Source organism: Bubalus bubalis, chromosome X (genome assembly GCF_019923935.1).
Source record: "Bubalus bubalis isolate 160015118507 breed Murrah chromosome X, NDDB_SH_1, whole genome shotgun sequence".
In the NCBI taxonomy this organism is placed as follows: Eukaryota; Metazoa; Chordata; class Mammalia; order Artiodactyla; family Bovidae; genus Bubalus; species Bubalus bubalis.
The window spans coordinates 137,803,279-137,826,990 of NC_059181.1; the positions used below are offsets into that span (position 1 = coordinate 137,803,279).

The 23,712-nt window shown below is 41.5% G+C and overlaps 1 protein-coding gene across 8 annotated transcripts in view; it reads right to left on the reverse strand.

Annotated features, from left to right (window-relative positions):
* The window catches only part of LOC102390612 (fibrous sheath-interacting protein 2), an 85,899-nt gene extending 62,743 nt beyond the window's left edge, over nucleotides 1-23,156 (reverse strand). Inside the window, exons 1-8 of one of the 8 annotated variants that reach the window (XM_045164504.1) lie at nucleotides 21,737-22,104; nucleotides 19,999-20,121; nucleotides 18,007-18,168; nucleotides 17,228-17,317; nucleotides 16,690-16,829; nucleotides 15,472-15,613; nucleotides 14,744-14,854; nucleotides 14,183-14,330 (exon numbers count right to left, since the gene is read on the reverse strand). In XM_045164504.1, coding sequence (XP_045020439.1) covers nucleotides 14,183-14,330; nucleotides 14,744-14,854; nucleotides 15,472-15,613; nucleotides 16,690-16,829; nucleotides 17,228-17,317; nucleotides 18,007-18,168; nucleotides 19,999-20,121; nucleotides 21,737-21,835 — 1,015 coding nt within the window. In that variant the 5' untranslated portion in view covers nucleotides 21,836-22,104. Of the gene's footprint in view, nucleotides 1-14,182; nucleotides 14,331-14,743; nucleotides 14,855-15,471; nucleotides 15,614-16,689; nucleotides 16,830-17,227; nucleotides 17,318-18,006; nucleotides 18,169-19,998; nucleotides 20,122-20,493; nucleotides 20,854-21,736; nucleotides 22,105-22,984 lie in introns of those variants that run through there. The other 7 variants (XM_045164509.1, XM_045164506.1, XM_045164502.1 and 4 more) reach the window with 7 other exon arrangements.
* Between the last annotated feature and the right edge of the window lie 556 nt (nucleotides 23,157-23,712).

Here is a 23,712-nt window from a genome sequence, read left to right on the forward strand (position 1 = left end):
TTAAACTGATTTCTTTCAGATCTCTCTCTCTCCATGCCTTCAATTATACTTAATTTTATCAACATCTCTTTTTAATCTCCTCAGCATCTCTCACTCACATTTTGGTTTTTATTTCATATTTTTTCCTAGCCTCATCCCTTTTAAAAAAATTTTATGTATTGGAGTAGGGTTGATTTACAATGTTGTGTTAGTGTCAAGTGAATAGCAAAGTGAATCAGTTATACATACATATATCCACTCTTTTTGTGTGTGAAATTTGAACAAAGTCTATATTTAATAACTGTATCACATGTTAATTTTCTGGGGTTTTTTTCTTTTACAACATAGTATTTCTTTATATTCTCAGAATTGAACTAGAAGTTTCAAGCCTCATTCAAATTTTTAAAAAGTCACTAAGGTTATAAACTTTCTAGACTTTTAGCAGGAATAACAGACGCAAAATACATGGAACTATATCAGACTTCTGAGTGAATGTATAAATTAGAAATCTAGCATTCTATTCATACTGAGTCAAACAAGTGGAATGCCATAAATGTCATAAATTTTTTAGCTAGGCAAAAATTCATAAGCTTTCTAAAAAATATATATATATATAATCCATACTATCTATCTATCTATCTATCTATATATATATATATACATGTATACAAAAGCTTTTCTACTATACTTGATAAAGGCTTGAGAAAGAACGTCAAAAATAAAAAAGAGAAATTGGAAAACATAAACTAAATGACATGGGAGCACTAAACATGAAATTAAAAAAGTGAAACAAATTAGATAAAAGTAAAAAATCATCATATAGTCCAGTTGCTTTTAAACATAGCTGCTCATTAGAAACACATCTGGAGCTCTGGAGAAAAAAAGCAATACCTGGGCATTTGTATTTTTCAAAAAATTCCAAGATTAATTCTGATATGCATCTGGATTTTAAAAAGTGATTACAGGTTTTTCTATTAAATAGTAGTTTTAGTGATGTAGAACTTTATTATTTTCTGTTGACCAATCATGATACAATGGTATTAAGTGAATAACAGTTAGGTAACCAAGAAGCACAAGCTGGAATCAAGATTGCTGGGAGAATATCAATAACTTCTGATATGCAGATGACACCACCCTTATGGCAGAAAGTGAAGAGGAACTCAAAAGCCTCTTGATGAAAGTGAAAGAGGAGAGTGAAAAAGTTGGCTTAAAGCTCAACATTCAGAAAACTAAGATCATGGAATCTTGTCCCATCAATTCATGGGAAATAGATGGGGAAACAGTGGAAACAGTGTCAGACTTTATTTTGGGGGGCTCCAAAATCACTGCAGATGGTTATTGTAGCCACGAAATTAAAAGATGCTTACTCCTTGGAAGGAAAGTTATGACCAACCTAGATAGCATATTCAAAAGCAGAGATATTACTTTGCCAACAAAGGTCCGTCTAGTCAAGGCTATGGTTTTTCCAGTGGTCATGTATGGATGTGAGAGTTGGACTGTGAAGAAAGCTGAGCACCAAAGAATTGATGCTTTTGAATTGTGGTGTTGGAGAAGACTCTTGAGAGTCCCTTGGACTGCAAGGAGATCCAACCAGTCCATCGGCAAGGAGATCCAACCAGTCCATCCTAAAGGAGATCGGTCCTGGGTGTTCACTGGAAGGACTGATGCTGAGGCTGAAACTCCAATACTTTGGCCACCTCATGCGAAGAGTTGACTCATTGGAAAACACCCTGATTCTGGGAGGGATTGGGGGCAGGAGGAGAAGGGGACGACAGAGGATGAGATGGCTGGATGGCATCACCGATTCGATGCACACGAGTTTGGTTGAACTCCGGGAGTTGGTGATGGACAGTTAGGCCTGGCATGCTGTGATTCATGGGGTTGCAAAGAGTTGGACATGACTCAGCGACTGAACTGAATTGAACTAAACCACAATAGTAAAAGATGTTCATCAGTTTTCACAATCAATAGTCAGACAAAAAATAAAAGATAATTACGATTGCAAGCCATAATGGAAACATGATTATCCTAACAATATAAAGCAATTACATACAATTTGGGGGGTTAAGTAGAGTGATATGGTAAGTGGAAGTGCATATATGCACGTGTTCTCATCCACCCAGCCAGTCTATGTCTTTTGTTTGGTGTACTTAATCCATTTACATTTAAGTTAATTATCAGTATATATGATACTATTGCCATTTCCTTAATTGTTTGGGGTTTATTTCGTGTAGGTCTTTTCCTTCTTGTGTGTTTCCTGCCTAGAGAAGTTCCTTTCGCATTTGTTGTAAAGCTGGTTTTGTGGTGCTGAATTCTCTTAACTTTGCTTGTCTGGATAGCTTATGATTTCTCCATCAAATCTGAAGGAGAGTCTTGCTGGGTAGAGTTTTGGTTGTAGGTTCTTCCGTTTCATCACTTTAATATCATGCTGTTTCCTTCTGGCTTGTCGAGTTTCTGTTGAGAAATCAGCTGATAACTTTATGGGAGCTCCCTTGTATGTTATTTGTCGTTTTCCCCTTGTTGCTTTTAATATTTTATCTGTCTTTAATTTTTGTCAGTTTCATTATTATATGTCCTGGTGTGTTCCTCCTTGGGTTTATCCTGCCTGGGACTCTGTGTGCTTCCTGGACTTGGTTGACTATTTCCTTTCTCACGTTTGAGGAGCTTTCAGCTATTATCTCTTCAAATATTTTCTCAGGTCCTTTCAGTCTGTCTTCTTCTGGGAACCCTATAATGTGAATGTTGGTGTGTTTAATGTTGTTCCAGAGGTCTCTTAGGCTGTCTTCGTTTTTTTTGTTTGTTTGTTTGCTTGTTTTTTTTTTTCATTCTTTTTTCTATATTCTGTTTTTCAGCAGTGATTTCCACCATTCTGTCTTCCAGGTTACTTATCCATTCTGCCTCAATTATTCTGTTACTGATTGCTTCTAGTGTATTGTTCATCTGGTTTTATGTTCTTTAGTTCTTCTATGTCTTCGGTAAACATTTCTTGCATCTTCTCCATTCTTTTTCTGAGATCCTGGATCATCTTCGCTATCATTAGTCTGAATCCTTTATGTGGGAGGTTGCCTATCTCCACTTCAGGTTTTCTCTTGTCCCTTCATCTGGGACATAACTCTCTGCATTTTCATTTTGATTAACTTTCTGTGATGTGGTTTTCATTCTGGCAGCTGCAGGATTGTTCTCTTCTTGCTTCTTCTGTCTTCTGGTGGATGAGGCTAGGGGAGTTGTGTAAGTTTCCTGATGGGAGGGACTGGCAGTGGGGAAAACTGGGTCTTGCTCTGGTGGGCAGGGCCATGTTCAGTAAAGTTTTAATCCAATTATCTGCTGATGGATGGAGTTGCACTCCCTCCCTTCCTAGGGGTTCCCAGGTGGCCCTAGTGGTAAAGAACCTGCCTGCCAATGCAGGAGACATAAGAGATACAGGTTCAGTCCCTGGGTCAGGAAGAGCCCCTAGAGGAGAGCATGGCAACCCACTTCAGTATTCTTGCCTAGAGAATCCCATGGACAGAGGAGTCTGGTAGGCTACAATCCATAGGGTCTCAAAGAGTTGGACACGACTGAAGTGACTTAGCATGCAAGACCCAGGCCCGGGGTCTACAGGCTCTATGGTAGGGTTAATGGCCACTTGCAAGAAGACTTACGCCAAGGGGCACCTTCCAGGACTGCTGCTGCTAGTACAGCAGTGAATCACTGCGACCCATGCCTCCACAGGAGACTCTCAATACTAGCAGGTAGGTCTGGTTCAGTCTCCTGTGGGATCACTGTTCCTTTCTCCTGGGTCTTGGCGTGTGCAAGATTTTGTTCATGTCCTCCTAGAGTGGAGTCTCTGTTTCCCCCAGTCCTGTGGAAGTACTGCAATCAAATCCCACTGGCCTTCAAGGTTAGATTCCCTGGGGAGTCTCAGTCCCTTTGTGGGATCCCCAGGCTAGGAAGCCTGATGTGGGGCTCAGAACCTTCACAACAGTGGGAGAACTCCTTTGGTATTATTGTTCTCCAGTTTGTGGGCTGCCCACTTGTCGGGTATGGGATTTGATTTTATCGTGATTGCACCCCTCCTACCATGCCATTGCAGTTTCTTCTTGTCTTTGGAAGTAGGGTATCTTTTTTTGATGGGTTCCAGCATCCTCCTGTCAATGTCTGTTCAACAGCGAGTTGTGATTTTGGTGCTCTTGCAGGAGGAGATGAGCGCATGTCCTCTACTCTGCCATCTTGAACTGGAAGCTCCCTCATCCTTTCAAAAGTCTTACTTTTCTTTTCTCCCTCTTTCCCTCCATTCTCTTTACTTCCATTATATTTTATTCTGTCATTCTTGTTCTATGCATTCTTTACTGGTTCCTCCTTTTAGAACTTATTTTTTTTCTCTCAAATTTTTTGTAATGATATTTCTTATTTTCTTTTTTAAACAACTTCTTTGTCTCTCTTCCCCTTTCTTTTCTTCTCTCTCTTCGAAAAAAAAGTATGTATTTATTTTTGGTTGTGCTGGGTCTTCACTGCTGTGTGGGCCTTTCTCTAGTTGTGGCAGGTGACGGCTACTCTCTAGTTGTGGTGTGCAGGCTTCTCACTGTGGTGGCTTCTCTTATTGTGGAGCATGAGCTCTTGGGCACGCGGGCTTCAGCAGCTGCAGCTCATGGGCTCTAGATCACAGGCTCAGTATTTGTGGCAAATAGGCTTAGTTGCTCCATAGCATGTTGGATCCTCCCAGATCAGGGGTTGAACCCATGTATCACTCTCATCTCACACTCACATTTTTTCTCTTTTGATTTTACTCTTTTTCCTAGGGACTCCATAACCTCTGTTTCTTTCCTGCCTCAGTCTTCTTTTTATCTGTCCCCTTCCCTTCTTTGATTCTTTCTTTCCTCCCCACTCTCTTGCTCCCTTCATATTTCCTTTCTTCTCTCGTTTCTTTCTTATTCAATAATGTTGTTTTCCCATCCTCTCCCTCAGTGCTTCACCCTCTACCTTTCTTAATTCCTTCTTTCCTCTTTCCTCCTTCTTTCCTTTCCTCCTCTGTCTCTAACTTTTCCCCTTCCATTCTCCTTTTATTCTCTTTTAGTGTCCTCTTTTTAAATCATTCTTTCCATCCATTTCTAAGTTTTTCTTTCTTTTTTATTGGCTTCTGCCTATGAGTGTCCTTTCTATATGTGTGCATGTTTGGATGAATCTATCTCTGTCTTTTCTTTCTTCGATCATATATTTGTCTTCCTTTGCACATACCTACATGCCTAGCTGTCTATCTGGCTATCAATCATCTATGTATGTTTACTGTCCTTTACTGACTTGTACTTTTAAAATCTCTCCCATACCACACACAATTGTACTTGATATTCTTACTCACACAGTCTCTTTTTTAAGACTTTGCATATATTATGACAGTCATTAGTGACACAAGTTGTAAAATATTTTTCCATACTTTTGAGCTTTGCATGTGATGATTCTTCATCAGTCACTGTGGATAAATTATGTGAGTTTTGTTTTTGTGTTTTTTTTTTTTTTAACATGCATTCAACTAGATATGATTCAGAATAGATGAATACTCCCTTTGCTTAATTACAGTTAGCTAAAAAATTGCCTGACAGCCCACCAAACAGGATTTGCTTTAAGACCAACCCACAGAGTCAACTGGAGACTGAGTGCACTGGGACCTGCTGGGTCAGCCGTAGTAGTGTTTAGCTAATTGTATAGAGCATTAACCCCTGGAAAAGCGAATGGCAACCCACTCCAGTATTCTTACTTGGAGAATCCCATGGACAGAGGAGCCTGGTCAGCTACAGTCCATGGGGCTGCAAAGAGTCAGACATGACTGAGTGACTAAGCATACATCCTAGCGCATAAAGAAGAAAGTCCTGGTTGGAGACACGAGGCCTGCGGCACCAGCTGTGGACCCTCCATGATGTGACTACACAGCTCCATCTGCAAATGTCTGTGGGGTGACCACTGAGGGGGCACACAGCTGTAGGCAGGCATTCTTGGGGCTGCATACATTGGCACAGTGGTGGGGTGGGTGGGTGGGTGGTGACAGGAGTTGGGGAGTGGGCAGTTAGCAGGGTACTGTTTGGAAGGTAGGATGTGCTCCAGGATATATGTTGAGGGAAGAGGCTGGAGCTGCTGCTGTATAGCCCATGGCGAAACCAGCCAGATAACCAATTCCTTTGGAATCTGCATGGGGAACCCCACAAGAACCCAGGCTATAAACAGGATTGGTGACTTCAGGCCCCTGGGCTGGCAGTTGGGCTTGGCAAGGGCCTGCCATGGAGGCCTGCTCCCATGAGAGGCTGAGTCACAAGGCCTGTGCCCTGCCTTGCCTGGGCTCCCCCGCCCACTCTTTCTTTCTTTTTCTTGCAGTCTCATCTCTAAACCTTTGCTTTTATCCCTCCTCTCCCTCCCTCCCCACTTATACTTTTAAATTTTTAATTATTTATGCTTTATTGCATATAGTTGTTAACAATGTTAACAATGTTGTGTTAGTTTTAGGTGTACAGTAAAGTGATTCAGTTTCTATGAATCACACTTTTCAGATTCTTTTCCCTTATATGTTATCACAAAATATTGAGTATAGTTCTCTGTGCTATACAGTAGGTCCTTGTTGGTTATCTATTTTAATTTCTTATACTTTTTAAGTGACTCCCCTTAAAATTTTTTCTTCTGTCGTCTGCACTTCTTTTATACTGCCATTCTTATTGGCTTCTATTTTTAAAATCTGTTTCTTATCTATCCAATCTTCCTATCTATTTTAATGTATTTTTAGATCTCTCTGTCCATGACTTTATTTTCTCACTAGTTTCTCCTTTTCAGCATTCTCTTGCTGCCTCTCATGATCACACTCTTTATGTTAGCCTTTTTCTCAGAGATTCTTCCCTTATAAACTTTCTTTCCTGCCCCTTTCTTCCTTTTATTCACCCCTCCCTCCTTCCATTCCTACCTCTCCCCCTTTCTTCTCTCTTTTTATATCCATACACCTACATACATACATAAATACCTACTTACCTAGCTATCTATCCAGCTATTAATGATCTATGTTCATTGTACTCTTTCTGTACTGACTTCTACCTTTTAGAACTCTCTCCCACCCTGCACAGTTATACTTAATTTTCTTACTGTATCCTCCTCTCTCATTCTCTCTACTTATTCATGTAATTGTCTTCTGAAACATCCTCTCTAAACTGATTTTCTTCCTCCCTCCCTGCTTCCCCTCCCTGCCTTCCTTATTTCCTTCCCTCCCTCTCTCCCTTCTTCCATTTTTTAAAATAATGTTTTGACTTATTTATTTGGCTGCACTGGATCTTAGTTGTGGCATGTGGGATCTAGTTCCTTGACCAGGGATCAGACCCAGGAGTGCAGAGCCTTAGCCACTGGACCACCAGGAAAGTCCCTCTTCTTCCTTCTTACGTTTTTACTGGCTCCTTTTTAAACTTCTCTTTCTCCCCGCCCGCCCCCTTCTCTCCTTCCTTTGTACTGTCTTTACTGGACTGTCCTTTTAAAGTTCCACCTACCTAAACCTGTGCACTTATCTTCCTTGCTATGTACCTATCAATCATCTTCATTTTACTGTATTTTTATTGACTTAAAAAATCTGTCATTCTCCCCTTTCCCAACTGTACCTGAGTCTCTTCCTTTTAAACCTCTTCTTTCCTAATTCCTAATTCCTTTCTTTCCACTATTCCTGGCTGTGTCTCTCTAGCTCTCCCTTTCACTGTGTCTCTGTTCTTTGCTGGCTGCCTGCATCCCTCCTTTCCTTTGTCTCCCTCCCTGACCATACATCCTTCCCTTACCCCTTCTTCTCGCCTTCCTCCCTCCCTCTCTTCCTTCTGCTTTTCCTGTTGAGTTTTCTGACTTGCTTTTTTAATTTTAAGAATGTCTATTAATAATCTCTGTATATACATTTTTTTAATTTTCTTTTGTGACTGACTTCTTTTTAAATTCCCCTTCCCCACCTAGTGTGCTAAGTTTCTCACTGGGTCCTCTTTTTCAATCTCCTCTCCCTATTTCAATCATTCTTTTGTTCTCTTTGTCTCTTTTATTTTATTTTTCTTTTCTAACTTACTCCTAGCATCTTAATTTCTTTATTTTCTTTTGTCCCCTCCTTTCTTTCTTTTTTTTTTAATTTCCCATGTCTCTTTCTCATTCCCTTTCTTTCCCACTCTGTATTTGTTTCCTTTGCCTCCATGTATGGATGCATTCTTTTCTTTTCTTTTTGCTTGATTTTACTGTATTTTTACAGGGACCTGTTTTTACACTTTTTTGTTTTCGTCTCATCTTTCTCTTTCCAACACTATCTTTCTCTATTATCTTTATTACTTGGCTTCTTTTAAAATTATACTCTATTTTCTATCTGTTTATCTATCTTTTACTGTCTTCTTCAACAACTTCTCTTTAAATCTCTCATCCCCACAGTCCTACTTGAGTTTCTTACTGACCCCATCTTTTCAAGCTTCTCTCACTTTCAAACTTTATCCTCTTACTTTCTCCTACCAATTCATTCTTTCAAGTTGCCTGCCTGCTCTCCTTCCCTCCATCCCTTCTTCCCACCTTCTTTTACTCCGTTTTTCTTCCTGCCTGCTGCGTTTCATTTTTTGCTCAATTTTTCTTATGCTTTTTTTATACCTTTTTTTTTTTTTTTTTACTGGTACTTCCTATTTATAGTCTGTTCTGTCCCTCTGACTGCCTGCTACCAAACTATAAATCATCTATTTTTTAATCTATATATTAGGGTCTTTAAAAAATTATTCCTTCTCATCTTTGAATCTCTTTCACTTGTACAGACCATTGTACTTGATTGTTTTTCTTACTGGCTACTCCTTTTCAAACACTTTCATGCTCATCTTTAATCTCTTACCTTTTCCTTTTTGAATGACTTGTCCTTTTCTTATTTTCCTCTCATTCATCCTCTTTTCCTTCCTTTTTCCATCCTTTCCTCCCCCTCCCTTTCCTTCCTTCCTTTCCTCCTCTCTCCCTCCATTCCTTCTTTCCTTTCTGTGTATCTATTGCTCCCTTTTTTCACTGTGTCTTTCTTCTCTTTTCCTGTCTTCATTCCCTCCCTCCCCCTTCCTATATATCTTGATGGCTTTCTCTGTCTCTGGCTTTTCTGTCTTCTTTGCCTGCTGCCTGCAAGCCCTTTTCCCCCTCCTTCCTCTTTGCTTTTCCCCACTGCTTCTCTCCTCCTCTTTCTTCCTATATTCCTCTCTTTCCCTCCACCCTCTTTTCCTTTGTCTTTCATTACTTTTCTCCTTATCTTTCTCCCTCTAACAGCCTGTTCCCTCTGTCATAGCAGCCTCTCTACTCCTTCCCTTCCTTTCTCTCCTCTCAGTGTATCCAGTGTTTAAACACTCTTCTTTACTTCTTCTCGCTTTTATTTTCTGTAGTCTTTTTTTCATTGGCTTCTTTTTACAGTCCTACCTATACCTATGTGTTTATCTAGGTATCAAATCATCTATCTTCATTTTACTGTATTTTTTATTGATTTTTACACTTTAGCTATACCTCAGCAACACACCACATAGAATTTGACTTGATTTTCTTACTGGCTTCATTTAAAAAACTGTTCTTTCTTCTCTTTTTCCCCTAAATGTTCCTTCTATTCTTTTTGCACTGTGGCTCAGATCATGAACTCCTTATTGCCAAATTCAGACTTAAATTAAAGATACTAGAGAAAACCACTAGACCATTCAGGTATAACCTAAATCAAATCACTTACGATTATACAGTGGCAGTGAGAAATAGATTTAAGGGACTAGATCTGATAGACAGAGTGCCTGATGAACTATGGACGGAGGTTCATGACATTGTACAGGAGGCAGTGATCAAGACCATCCCCAAGAAAAAGAATGCCAAAAAGCAAAATGGCTGTCTGAGGAGGCCTTACAAATAGCTATGAAAAGAAGAGAAGCCAAAAGAAAAGGAGGAAAGGAAAGATATACCCATTTGAATGCAGAGTTCCAAAGAATAGAAAGGAGAGATAAGCAAGCCTTCTTTAGTAACCAGTGCAAAGAAATAGAGGAAAACAATAGAATGGGGAAGACTAGAGATCTCTTCAAGAAAATAAGAGATACCAAGGGAACATTTCATGCAAAGATGGGCTCAATAAAGGACAGAAATGGTATGGACCTAACAGAAGCAGAAGGTATTAAGAAGAGGTGGCAAGACACAGAACTGTACAAAAAAGATCTTCATGACCCAGATAACGATGATAGTGTGATTGCTCACCTAGAGCCAGACATCCTGGAGTGCAAAGTCAAGTGGCCTTAGAAAGCATCACTACGAACAAAGCTAGTGGAGGTGATGGAATTCCAGCTGAGCTATTTCAAATCCTGACAAGATGATGCTGTGAAAGTGCTGCACTTAATATGCCAGCAAATTTGGAAAACTCAGCAGTGGCCACAGGACTGGAGAAGGTCTGTTTTCATTCCAATCCCAAAGAAAGGCAATGCCAAGGAATGCCCAAACTGCTGCACAATTGCACTCATCTCACACACTAGCAAAGTAATGCTCAAAATTCTCCAAGCCAGGCTTCAAGCAATACATGAACTGTGAACTTCCAGATGTTCAAGCTGGTTTTAGAAAAGGCAGAGGAACCAGAGATCAAATTGCCAACATCCGCTGGATCATCGAAAAAGCAAGAGAGTCCCAGAAAAACATCTATTTCTGCTTTATTGACTATGCCAAAGCCTTTGACTGTGTGGATCACAATAAACTGTGGAAAATTCTTCAAGAGATGGGAATACCCGACCACCTGACCTGCCTCTTGAGAAATCTGTATGCAGGTCAGGAAGCAACAGTTAGAACTGGATATGGAACAACAGACTGGTTCCAAATAGGAAAAGGAGTATGTCAAGGCTGTATACTGTCATCCTGCTTATTTAACTTATATGCAGAGTACATCATGAGAAACACTGGGCTGGATGAAGCACAAGCTGGAATCAAGATTACTGGGAGAAATATCAATAACCTCAGATATGCAGATGACACCACTCTTATAGCAGAAAGTGAAGAGGAACTCAAAAGCCTCTTGACGAAAGTGAAAGAGGAGTGTGAACAGTTGGCTTAAAGCTCAACATTCAGAAAACTAAGATCATGGCATCTGGTCCCATCACTTCATGGGAAATAGATGGGGAAACAGTGGAAACTGTCAGACTTTATTTTTCTGGGGCTCCAAAATCACTGTAGATGGTGATGGCAGCCATGAAATTAAAGACTCTTACTCCTTGGAAGGAAAGTTATGACCAACCTAGACAGCGTATTAAAAAGCAGAGACATGACTCTGTCAACAAAGGTCCATCTAGTCAAGGCTATGGTTTTTCCAGTGGTCATGTATGGATGTGAGTGTTGGATTAAAAAGAAATCTGAGAACCCAAGAGCTGATGCTTTTGAACTGTGGTGTTGGAGAAGACTCTTGAGAGTCCCTTGGACTGCAAGGAGATCCAACCTGTCCATCCTAAAGGAAATCAGTCCTGGGTATTCATTGGAGGGACTGATGTTGAAGCTGAAACTCCAATACTTTGGCCACCTGATGAGAAGAGCTGACTCATTTGAAAAGACCCTTATGCTGGGAAGGCAGGAGGAGAAGGGGACAACCGAGGATGAGATGGTTGGATGGCATCACGGACTCAATGGAGATAAGTTTGAGTAGACTCTGGGAGTTGGTGATGGACAGGGAGGCCTGGGTGTGCTGTAGTCCATGGGGTCCCAAAGAGCTGGACACGACTGAGTGATTGAACTGAACTGAACTAAAGCCACCAGGGAAGCCTCCTCGGAAGTCTCCTTTTTAAACAGCCCTCTTCCCCAAATTGTACTTGAATTTTTTACTTACTCTTTCTTTTCAAGCCTCTTATACAATCACATTCCCTCTTTTTATTTTACTTTTTCCTACTGTCCCATCCTTTAAACACTTACCTTCTTTTTCTTTTTTTTTCTGATTTAATTCTCTTTGTCTTTTACCTGCTGCCTTTCATCCTTTTGCTTTACATTTTTTGTCTTCCCTCCTCCCTCCTTCACCCTCCCCCAGCACTTTCCCCATCCCTCTCGCTCCTTTTAAACTCACTTTTAAGGGCTCCTCTTCTGAAAGGTTTCTTTCTTTCTCTCATCTGCTATCTTGTTTTGTACTTACATTTATTTCTGGGTTATTCTTTTAAAAAGTGTTTATTTATTTGGCTGTAGCAGGTCTTAGTTGTAGCATGTGGTGTCTTTGGTCTTTGTTGGGCGTGTGAGATCTTTAGCTGTGGTGTGCAAACTCTTAGCTGTGGCATGTGCATCTACTTCGCTGACCAGGGATTGAACCAGGCCCCTTGTATTTGAAGCACAGTGTCCTAACCACTGGACTACCAGGAAAGCCCTCTGGGTTATTTTAAAAGTTGGTTCTACCTATCTATTATCTATCATGTTTATTTTACAGGTTTTTTTTTTTTAATTCCTCTGACTCCTTTTGAAGTCTCTCTTACACAGCCACATTCTCTTCATTTTATTTTTTCCTGTAACTTATTACAATTTTTTCCTTTAATTCTGTCCTTTTCTCCTTTATTCCCATTTTTAATAGCTCCTTTTCATGCCTTTTCTTTTGCTTTCTCTTTTCTTTGTCCGCCTGCATGCCTGCCTTCTTCCCTTTCTTTCTTCCTATTTTATTCTCTTTTTACAGGCTTCTCTTTTCAAACTGCTTTCCTTCTCCCTTTCTCTCTTCCTTCTATTTTTTTTTGTCCTGCCTTTTTTACTGGCTCCTATTTTATAAACTCATCCTATTTACCTCTTTTCTATATTTCTGTCTTCTCTCTTTCTCTGTCCCTTCTCTCTTTCTTCCATGGTTTCTCTATGTTCCTGTACTGCTTTTCTTACTGGCTACTGGCTCTTCCTTTTTGAAGTATGTTCATATTTTCTGCCTTCCATCTATCCATCTTCCCTCACTTCTACCTCCCCCTCCCCCCTTATTTAATGCTAGTCTTCTGTAACTTTTGAAATCCTTCTCTTTCCTTATTGTACTATACTTTTTCTTTCCCTTTTGCTCTGTGTCTCTGTTTCTCCTCTTTTCATTTCCTTCTTTGCCTTTTTTATCTTTTCATTTTTTATTTTCTTTTCTTTTACTGACTTTTTAACTTCTTCCTTTTTAATATTAATATTTTCCTTTTCTCCTATTCTCCCTCTCCTACTGGATCCTTTTATTCCATTCAGTCTATCTTCAATGTACTGCTTTTTCATATTGGCATCTCCTTTTTAAGTCTCTCTTTCTTTTACTAACTTCTCATTTTTTCCCTATTACTCCAAATTGTATTAGATTTTCCTACTGGCTTCTTTTCAAATTTTTTTCTCACTCTCACATTGTTTTTTTTTTTTTACTTTTTTCTGTTCACATATCCTTTTTAAACTTCTTTATTCTCTCTCTTCCTCCTACTCCTTTGTTTCTCTATTTTTGTCTATATGTCTTTTTCTTGCTCCCTTTCTTTCATTCTCTGTTTTGTTTGCCTTTCTTCCTCATACTCCTTGTCCTTTTCTCGTTTCTTTGCCTTTATCTCCTTCCATTCCCTCATGGAGTGTGTGTGTGCACGCACACGTGCATGTGTATTTTCTTACTAGCGTCTTCTGCTCAATATTCTTCTTATTCATTCATTCACTTTCCTCCTCTTTATATCTCCATTCCATTCTTTCTTTTTGTATCATATTTTCTCCTTTTTAACCTTTTTGTTCTTTCTATTTCTATTTCTTGCTTAGGATATTTTAAATGTCTCTTCTTTTTTTCTACTTAAATTTTTTTTCTCTTTCTCTTTCTAGCTTACTGTTTTGTATAATCTTTTCTTAGTGGACCTCAGTTAATATTTTCCTTCTATTTTTCATTCATTGTCTCCCTCTTTGTCTGTTTTGGGGGTAATGTTTTGTCTTACTGGCTCATTTTCTCTATCTATATATAACTGTCTCTTTCCCTTTTTGTTGTTCTGTCTCCTCTACTGGCTCCTTTTTAAACTCCTAGTAAAGGCAGTCTTGTCTGCTGAGCCACTTTACAGAAGTGTGTAATTTGTTATAATGTCTGTAACATAACAATATTGTGTAAATGTGTGTGGGTGTCTGTACATTCTTTACAACTTGACCTGTAACTGGGAAGTGCCTGTAAGTGTGAGCTTCTTGAATTTCTCTTTGCAAGGGCTTTGTCACCTCACTATATTAGCACATAGAGGGGTTTTAACAAAGCCACTGATAATTAATAAATATTTATGCATATTCTACTTACCTTTGTCTTTTATTGTTTCTCTCTCACCTTCTGTTTCATCTTGACTTCTGTTTTCAAATACATTTTCTTCTGATCCTTCTCTCTGAAGGTCATTCCTTTGCATTTTTGGTAAATGATAAGTGATTTTTTTCTTGAGTTGTGCTTTTTTCTAAATATTAAAAAAATATATTCAATGTTTAAAATTTAATATCAATTTGCCACTGGAAATGCATAACAGATACTTCAAATATGATGGTACATTTGAAGGAAGCCCTCTTTCTTGAGATTTCTAAAATCAGAGTACAGAGCTAGGAAGGTAATAAGGGTAAGTTTCCTTTTGCTGTCCAGCTTGAAGAATATATTTTAATAACTAGGTCCAACTGAACTCATTGCCTACTTTCTGGAGACTGGTCCCATTTTAGACCAGCCCTTAAAGTCCAGGTTCAGACCAGACTAGCTCTTTCCATCAATAGCTATCCTTGTAAATTTAAGTCACTTCTGAAAATCCACACTTTAAAATATCAAAATTAGCAAAACCCTTTCCTCAAAACAGTCCAAGTTATTGTTTAAAGGTCACTCTACCTTACGGTGAGCATCTTCTTTGACTTTTTTACGTTGTTCTTCAAGTCTTGATTCTCTTTTTACTTCTTCTCCAATCTTTGACAGAAGTAACATTTCATTTGTTTTCCATTTCTAAGGAGCACAATGTCAGGGTAGTCAGCAGGCCTTCTCTTTTATAATCTTTTTTGTTTGTTTGTTTTGGTCAATAAGCAAATTAGGTCAAATTAAGGCCCTGACAGGAACTTGGAAAACCATAATAAAAATCTTACCTTGGCTTTAGAATGGGCTTATGCTTCAAAGGTAGATCTAAAAAGATGCTGGAAAGGTGATTTTCTCTTATAGATTTGAGGAATTATCATATGTAATATGTTGCCCTTAAATGTATTCTGACAGAGAGCCTGAACAAATAGCCTTGTCTGAGCGTTGAGGAGTGAGAATACAGACATGATTATTTTTCACTAGAATTAAATTCTAAAACTTTAAGAGCAGATGAAGTGTGTCTATACTATGATGGGTATGTAATTTGTGGTATCAGTCTCACTATGTTAAGTACAAGCTTGTCTGTTATAATGGTGATACAAGATTAATAGCAGTTTATTATTTTAAAATAATTATGATTTTTTAAGCAGTGGTTTATTTCTTAGACCTGAAATAACTTCAGGTAATATGGTGGGACTGCTAAAAATGTTTATAAATAAAATAATCACACATAATTTCCCCATCAATATTTATAATTTGGTGTTTCTCACCTCTTCAATTTGTCTCCGGAGACTAAGTTTTCTTCTAATGTGGTCCCGATGTAGTCTTTCTTCTTCCTTTATCCAGAGTACATTCTGCTTTTCTGCCATGTGTTCAAGCTTGTTTAATTCCAAGCTAATCATATCTAAATATCTAAGTAAAAGTGAAAATTTAAGGGAATATAAATTGGGTGTTTCCCTTATGATGGTATTATCTACTCTGATATTCCCAAACCACCTTCTGGGTTGCTTTTTATTTCTTAAACTACAGGAATGTAGAGTTCTTTAAGCTAGCCTGATTCACCAACTCACCATGATGTACTCATCAGACTGTTACTGTGGTTGGGACAATGGCAAAATGTAGAACAGACTGATTTGAAGCATTTTATACAGAGATTAGTCATAATTCAGGAGCTCTGTAACATGAGTTTCCAAAGACGGCTGAAGTCAACTTAAGGACTGACTTCAAAAACCAAGTATATTTGAATTTTCTTTAAAAAATAAGTGGCTATTGGCCTCTCTGTCATTGTCAAGTCCTTGAACAATCTCTCATGTATAGACAGGTCTGCAGACTACCAGTCTGCCACTTTGATGAATCAGTATATATTTTGGCATATCATGACATGAATCCATGGAATGTAAGAGTAGGTGATGGGGAACTGGCCCTCATCCCTGATAAAGGAAAAACAGAAGGAACTATAACTCATCCCTTTGCCTCCTGGGGCATGGGCTCAGCCGCTGAATGATAAGATTGAATGTGTGTGAGTAATAGCTAAATGAACATACATGGTTGGTTGGGGGGGTAACACCTGTTTATATTAGCATCAGATGAAGTTATAGCAACTCTCTCTCTTTTATCCGGCAGTAATTCCCTTAAACTTAAGTTTGAAATGTGCTAATGACACCTTTCCCTCTACTACTATGAACTTGGGTTTCCCAAGCTCAGGGAGCTGTACTTCGGAATTGTTCTTCAAATATCAGTTTGTCTTACCTTTTGCGTTCCTCATGACTCCATTTTCTCAGGTAGAAACTCTTTCCTAGATATGGTATCAAAGTTTCCAATCCCTGCTATCTCTTAATCTCCTTTCTTTTCAGTCCACATTGAAGACTATAGGAAGTTAAATTGCGTCTAATACTTTTTAAATTCTGCTTTCAATTATTTTTAGTACTTTTACAGTTTTCTGGAGTCCACAATACGTCCACAAAAATATGCATTAACTTTGGTCATACCTTTGCTTTATCAACAGCTCTTGGTCTGGAGTTGTTTGTTTATTTTCTTGTAACAGCAAATCTTGGAACTGTGTACTGCCATGACTGTCACAGGCTCTCTTGGTTTCATACAATTTATTTACTTGTTTTTCAATCATTTTCTAGGAGGGAGAAAAAAAGAACTACAGTGTTTATATTGGCCAGAAATAACCTTGTCCTTTGATATGACTTCTCATGTTTCGGGCTTGGTAAACGTCCTGTGCTGCTAAGTCGCTTCAGTCGTGTCCGACTCTGTGGGACCCCATAGACGGCAGCCCACCAGGCTTCCCCCTCCCTGGGATTCTCCAGGCAAGAACACTGGAGTGGGTTGCCATTTCCTTCTCCATTGTGTGAAAGTGAAAAGTGAAAGTGAAGTTACTCAGTCGTGACCGACTCGTAGTGACCCCATGGACTGCAGCCCACAAATAGTTAATTAACCTGCATTTAAGTCTTTCTTCACAACCTACATAAAAACTTTCTTACAGGCCTCAAATAAAACAAATTCAAGTATTTAACTTACTTGTTCTCTTACATAGTTTCTTTCAAAGTCTAATTTCAAACTGGTGAGATACTGCCTGTACTTATTCAATTTGTTCAAGGTGCATAAAACCTATAAAAACAAATATATAAATAGAAAGTTGTAACAATCATGAAACTTTCCAGAGAAAAGAGTCATAAGAACATTCATTTTAGTAACAATTTTGGGATCAAGGGTAGTGATAGCACATTTTGGTAATAATTTAGAAGGCAATACAGTGGCTGTATCACCAGGAAATGTCTACCTAAATAATATTATTTCAATAATATGGTTCACACAAAATAAATGTTATTAAAATACCAGTATAATAATGATGTTTAACTTTCAGAAGAATTTATTCCATCAAGCTGTATTCTGTTAGGTTTCCATTTTGTCTCTAGTCTTCTCAAAGGATATTGGAAATATCCCTTGATGGGTATACAGTGCCATTAATACTTTTAGAGCCAAAGGAAAGGCACTAATAATACAGCTGAGAGAAAATGCATAAATAAATGTGTATGCATATGTCTTTACATATTGAAATCATTTGGTGTTTATCTGTTGCTTTTATCAAAGAAAAATGATCAAGTGGGAACAATTTTATTTAGAAACAGCCACCTGATTTCTCTTTACTCAAATATTGAGTAATTCATTGAGTTTTCTATCAGGTATTCTTTATTGCTCAATTAAAAGTTGACACAGGTTCCCAGTGAAGTACAGAAGCAAGCTTCTATCAAGACCATGGGTTTATGCTGGTTAACTGGAAGCAAACTTCAACCCACCTTATTATTGCTGGTGACATAGCCGCCTTTCTTTAATCTCCTCGGGATATCTTTTCCCCTATAGTACGATTTTAAATGTGGATGGTGCAGGTTTTTATAGCCAGTTTCCAAAAGTTGACAATACGGATCAGACAGGTTAAAGTCATAAGAAGGTTGATAAAGCTACAAACACATAGATTGAAAAGTGTTACATATGTAAAATGAGTGAAATCACGCTTTTAAACCTCAATTTGTTAAGGTGATTAGGCTGTTCATTGAAAATAAAACATGCAAGAAGAATCTGAAGTGAGAGAATACTGACAATGGGCTGATCTGAAAAGAAGACAGTAGAATACTGTAATTTTCCTTCCACTTGCATTTAAATCAATATGAAAGACCTTTAAATTCTGTTTCCGTGGTACTCTGCTAAAGTGATTTGTAGTTCACAAAGCAGCAAGGTCAGGTGAAGAAGCATGGCCTAAGAAATTGGGAGACTGTGGTTCTAGTCTAAACTCTACTACCATCTATCTGTCATAGCTTCACCTTACAAGGTGGTCAAGGGTGCTACTGCTGCTGCTAAGTCACTTCAGTCATGTCCGATTCTGTGCGACCCCATAGATGGCAGCCCACCAGGCTCCCCCGTCCCTGGGATTCTCCAGGCAAGAACACTGGAGTGGCTTGCCATTTCCTTCTCCAATGAATGAAAGTGAAAAGTGAAAGTGAAGTCGCCCAGTCATGTCCGACTTCTAGTGACCCCATGGACTGCAGCCCACCAGGCTCCTCCGTCCATGGGATTTTCCAGGCAAGAGTACTGGAGTGGGGTGCCATTGCCTTCTCCAGATCAAGGGTAGAGTTAAAAAAAAAACAAACAACTAAATGTGCAAAATATAGTGTTACTTCCTTGAGGAGATATTGCTAGAAGATAAAGAAGGATCCCACTAAGTTAGCGTTTAGGGTAGTTGAATATAGTACCTGATCATAATTAAATACATGTGTTTGGGGGGAATCAATATAATAAAGTGTACAGTGAATCAGTATAAGTATGGGGAAAAACTCAGGAAATAAGTAGCTAACAAGTGAATAAAAGAGTAACACAATGAAGATATGGGAAATAGAAGATAGTGGAACAAGAAACCAATGAAGAGGGCTACATTTACAAATTGAAAAGCAGTGTTATCACTTATAGTCAAATAGGCTTTGAGTATGTTTTAGGAATGTTAATTTGTGGGAAGGGGTAGAATGTATTGGTTTTGAAAAGAGAAATTATATTGCTTTCCAGCAATAAAACTTAAAAAAATAATATATATATTTGACACGTATCAGAAATACCAGGGAGCCCCCTATGCATCCTTGATGACACCCTAGAGAGGAGAATGGTAAGGAAATAAGTAAAATCAGGAAATAAGTAGAAATAATGTGATGAAAGCACACACTCAGAGAGTTCCAAACCTCCTTCAGGCTTGGCCTAAAGCTAAGGACAGGGTGGGGAGTGTTAGGCAGAGGACTTAAACAGTGCATGCAGCACTCTGAACCAGAAACAGTACTTTGGTGCTGAGTGAGAGAATGCAGATCAAGGGCAATGTAAATTCCAAGGAAAGATGAAACCGTTAGGGTTTGGGACACTGGGGAAAGGCTTCACATAGTAGCTCTTGAAAGACGGCTCAAATTGAAGGTCAGGAAGGAGAGGAGAGCATGCCAGGTTTCAGGAACCAGATGGACAAAGGCACAGAAGTAGAAATTATCATACGATGTGTGGACAGGGAGAAAACACCCAGACCCTTCAGAGCTGAGGTCTGGGTCGGAGATAAGGCTGAAGTGGGTGGCGGAGGCCTATCACGGGGCCTTCTATCATTAAAGTGAGGTTCAGACACTGAATACATCAACTCATTTTAACTTCACTTGGTGTGTGAAACTGAAGTTGACTCAAAGCAAAATAATAGCAGTGTTTCAAGTTTAATAGCAAGCAGAAAACAGTCAACAAAATCACTTATGCACCATTAAAAGTTAGTTTACCTTTTCACTTAAATTTGTAGTATAGAATACATTACTTCCTGGAATAACCGGAAGCTTGACCGAAAGAGGAAGATCCAATAGCTTAGCGGCTCCGACCTCTGGGATGGGGTCTTTGTGTGTGCCCTGTCAGATATAAGTAGAAAACTTGTTTTTTGTTTCTAGTACTATTATTTTAGTTTAGACAAATTTACTTAAACTTAAATGGGCTGATACCTCCAAATAAACCAAAGACACATACTCAGGGTTGAAAGAAAATGCACTGTTGATAACCTGAAGGCCTCCCAGTTGACACCTGTTACCAAACAAATCTCTGAGCTCCATTCAAAGCTAATTTCGGCCAGAGAGAGCTCTAGCCACTGCAGAGGCTCTGGGAGCCGGAAACCCAGCTTCAAGAACCCATCTGGCTCTGCTGAGTCCTGCCCCGTAGTCTTTCATCTGCCCGCCCTCTTCCCTTCAAAGACTCAGCCCTGGAGCAAGAAAGAGAAGGAGGATTACCGACTGGCCTCCACTCGCAGAGTCACAGAGCTCCCTGTTGGCAGTTAGGCTGCTGGCGGCCTCCTTAGAGGCGGCGGCCTGGGCAGCCTTGTAGCAGTTATTGAGGTACCGGTCCATGGACAGCCATCAGCCCCCAGGGGGCCGGGGGCTAGGGTGCCACAAGCCGTCTCGGTTTCTTCTCTTCGCGCACACCTTTCCCTCTCTACGCCCGCAGCTAGTCTGGGCAACCCAGACAGTGGTCACGAGGGTAACGGCTCCTTCAGGCCACGCCCCTCACAATGCTGGGTTCCAGGCTGCCGTGCTGACGTCCTAAAAGGGCGCCTCCCCAAAGGGCGTCGCCCTCAAGTGAGGGGATGGGGCGTTGTGACCACACTAGCCGCCACCTGGGGCCTCCGACGCATGCGCAGAGCCCAAGCCGCAAGGGCCAGGTGAGATGGGGAAATGGTCCAAAAGACTTGGTGTAGGACCACCATAGTTGACATTACCTTTCAACCTGAAACCAATAGCCCCCCACTCCAGTACTCTTGCCTGCAAAATCCCATGGACGGAGGAGCCTGGTAGGCTGCAGTCCATGGGGTCGCTAAGAGTCGGACACAACTGAGCAACTTCACTTTCACTTTTCCCTTTCATGCATTGGAGGAGGAAACGGAAACCCACTCCAGTATTTTTGCCTGGAGAATCCCAGGGACGGGGCAGCCTGGTGGGCTGCCGTCTATGGGGTTGCACAGACTCGAACACGACTGAAGAGACGCAGCAGCAGCAGCTGCAGAAATGTATCAGTTTTTGTCAATGTATTGTTCTCGTTTCTTCGTCAAATCGTGTCCGACACTTTTGACCGTACCCACCAGGCTCCTCTGGCCGTGGGAGTTCACAGGCAGGAATTCTGGCGTGGGTTGCCATTTCCTTCTCCAGGGGATCTTCCCGACTCAGGGATCGAACTCACATCTCCTGTATTGGCAGGCGGATTCTTTACCACTGAGCCACTAGGAAAGCCCTTGTCTCTGGATAGCCGCCTATAATTCTAATTCTTTCTGACCCTCAAAGAGCTATGATTCTGTTCAACACACGCCTCTGAGTAATTGTGGAGTTTGCACTAAGACTAGAAGACTGGCTTAGAAACCCAGGTTCAAGGACCCACCCGAGTCCTCCCCCGTAGTCTTTCATCTGCCCGCCCTCCTTCCCTCCCAAGACCCAGCCTTGGAGCAAGAAAGAGAAGGAGGATGACCGACCGGCCCCCACTCACAGAGTCACACAGCTCCCTGTTGGCAGTTAGGCTGCTGGCGGCCGCCTTAGAGGTGGCGGCCTGGGCAGCCTTGTAGCAGTTATTGAGGTACCGGTCCATGGACAGCCATCTGCCCCCAGGGGGCCGGGGGCTAGGGTGCCACAAGCCGTCTCGGTTTCTTCTCTTCGCGCACACCTTTCCCTCTCTACGCCCGCAGTAAGTCTGGGCAACCCAGACAGTGGTCACTAGGGTAACGGCTCCACCAGGCCACGCCCCACACAATGCTGGGTTCTAGGCTGCCGTGCTGACGTCCTAAAAGGGCGCCTCCCCAAAGGGCGTTGCCCTCAAGTGAGGGGATGGGGCGTTGTGACCACACTAGCCGCCACCTGGGACCTCCGGCGCATGCGCAGAGCCCAAGCCGCAAGGGCCAAGCTAGATGGGGAAATGGTCCAAAAGACTTGGTGTAGGACCACCATAGTTGACATTACCTTTCAACCTGAAACCAATAGCCCCCCACTCCAGTACTCTTGCCTGCAAAATCCCATGGACGGAGGAGCCTGGTAGGCTGCAGTCCATGGGGTCACTTAAGAGTCGGACACGACTGAGCAACTTCACTTTCACTTTTCCCTTTCATGCACTGGAGAAGGAAACGGAAACCCACTCCAGTATTTTTGCCTGGAGAATCCCAGGGACGGGGCAGCCTGGAGGGCTGCCGTCTATGGGGTCGCACAGAGTCGGACACGACTGAAGCGACTTAGCAGCAGCAGCAGCAGCAGCAGCAGCAGCAATGTATCAGGTTTTGTCCATGTATTGTTCTCGTTTATTCGTCAAATCGTGTCCGACACTTTTGACCGTAGCCCACCAGGCTCCTCTGGCCGTGGGAGTTCCCAGGCAGGAATACTGGCGTGGGTTGCCATTTCCTTCTCCAGGGGATCTTCCCGACTCAGGGATCGAACTCACATCTCCTGCATTGGCAGGCGGATTCTTTACCACTGAGCCACTAGGAAAGCCCTTGTCTCTGGATAGCTGCCTGTAATTCTAATTCTTCCTGACCCTCAAAGAGCTATGATTCTGTTCAACACACGCCTCTGAGTAATTGTGGAGTTTGCACTAAGACCAGAGGACTGGCTTAGAAACCCAGGTTCAAGGACCCACCCCGCTCTGCTGAGTCCTCCCCCGTAGTCTTTCATCTGCCCGCCCTCCTTCCCTCCCAAGACCCAGCCCTGGAGCAAGAAAGAGAAGGAGGATGACCGACCGGCCCCCACTCACAGAGTCACACAGCTCCCTGTTGGCAGTTAGGCTGCTGGCGGCCGCCTTAGAGGTGGCGGCCTGGGCAGCCTTGTAGCAGTTATTGAGGTACCGGTCCATGGACAGCCATCTGCCCCCAGGGGGCCGGGGGCTAGGGTGCCACAAGCCGTCTCGGTTTCTTCTCTTCGTGCACACCTTTCCCTCTCTACGCCCGCAGTAAGTCTGGGCAACCCAGACAGTGGTCACTAGGGTAACGGCTCCACCAGGCCACGCCCCACACAATGCTGGGTTCTAGGCTGCCGTGCTGACGTCCTAAAAGGGCGCCTCTCCAAAGGGCGTCACCCTCAAGTGAGGGGATGGGGCGTTGTGACCACACTAGCCGCCACCTGGGGCCTCCGGCGCATGCGCAGAGCCCAAGCCGCAAGGGCCAGGTGAGATGGGGAAATGGTCCAAAAGACTTGGTGTAGGACCACCATAGTTGACATTACCTTTCAACCTGAAACCAATAGCCCCCCACTCCAGTACTCTTGCCTGCAAAATCCCATGGACGGAGGAGCCTGGTAGGCTGCAGTCCATGGGGTCGCTTAAGAGACGGACACGACTGAGCAACTTCACTTTCACTTTTCCCTTTCATGCACTGGAGAAGGAACGGAAACCCACTCCAGTATTTTTGCCTGGAGAATCCCAGGGACGGGGCAGCCTGGTGGGCTGCCGTCTATGGGGTGGCACAGAGTCGGACACGACGGAAG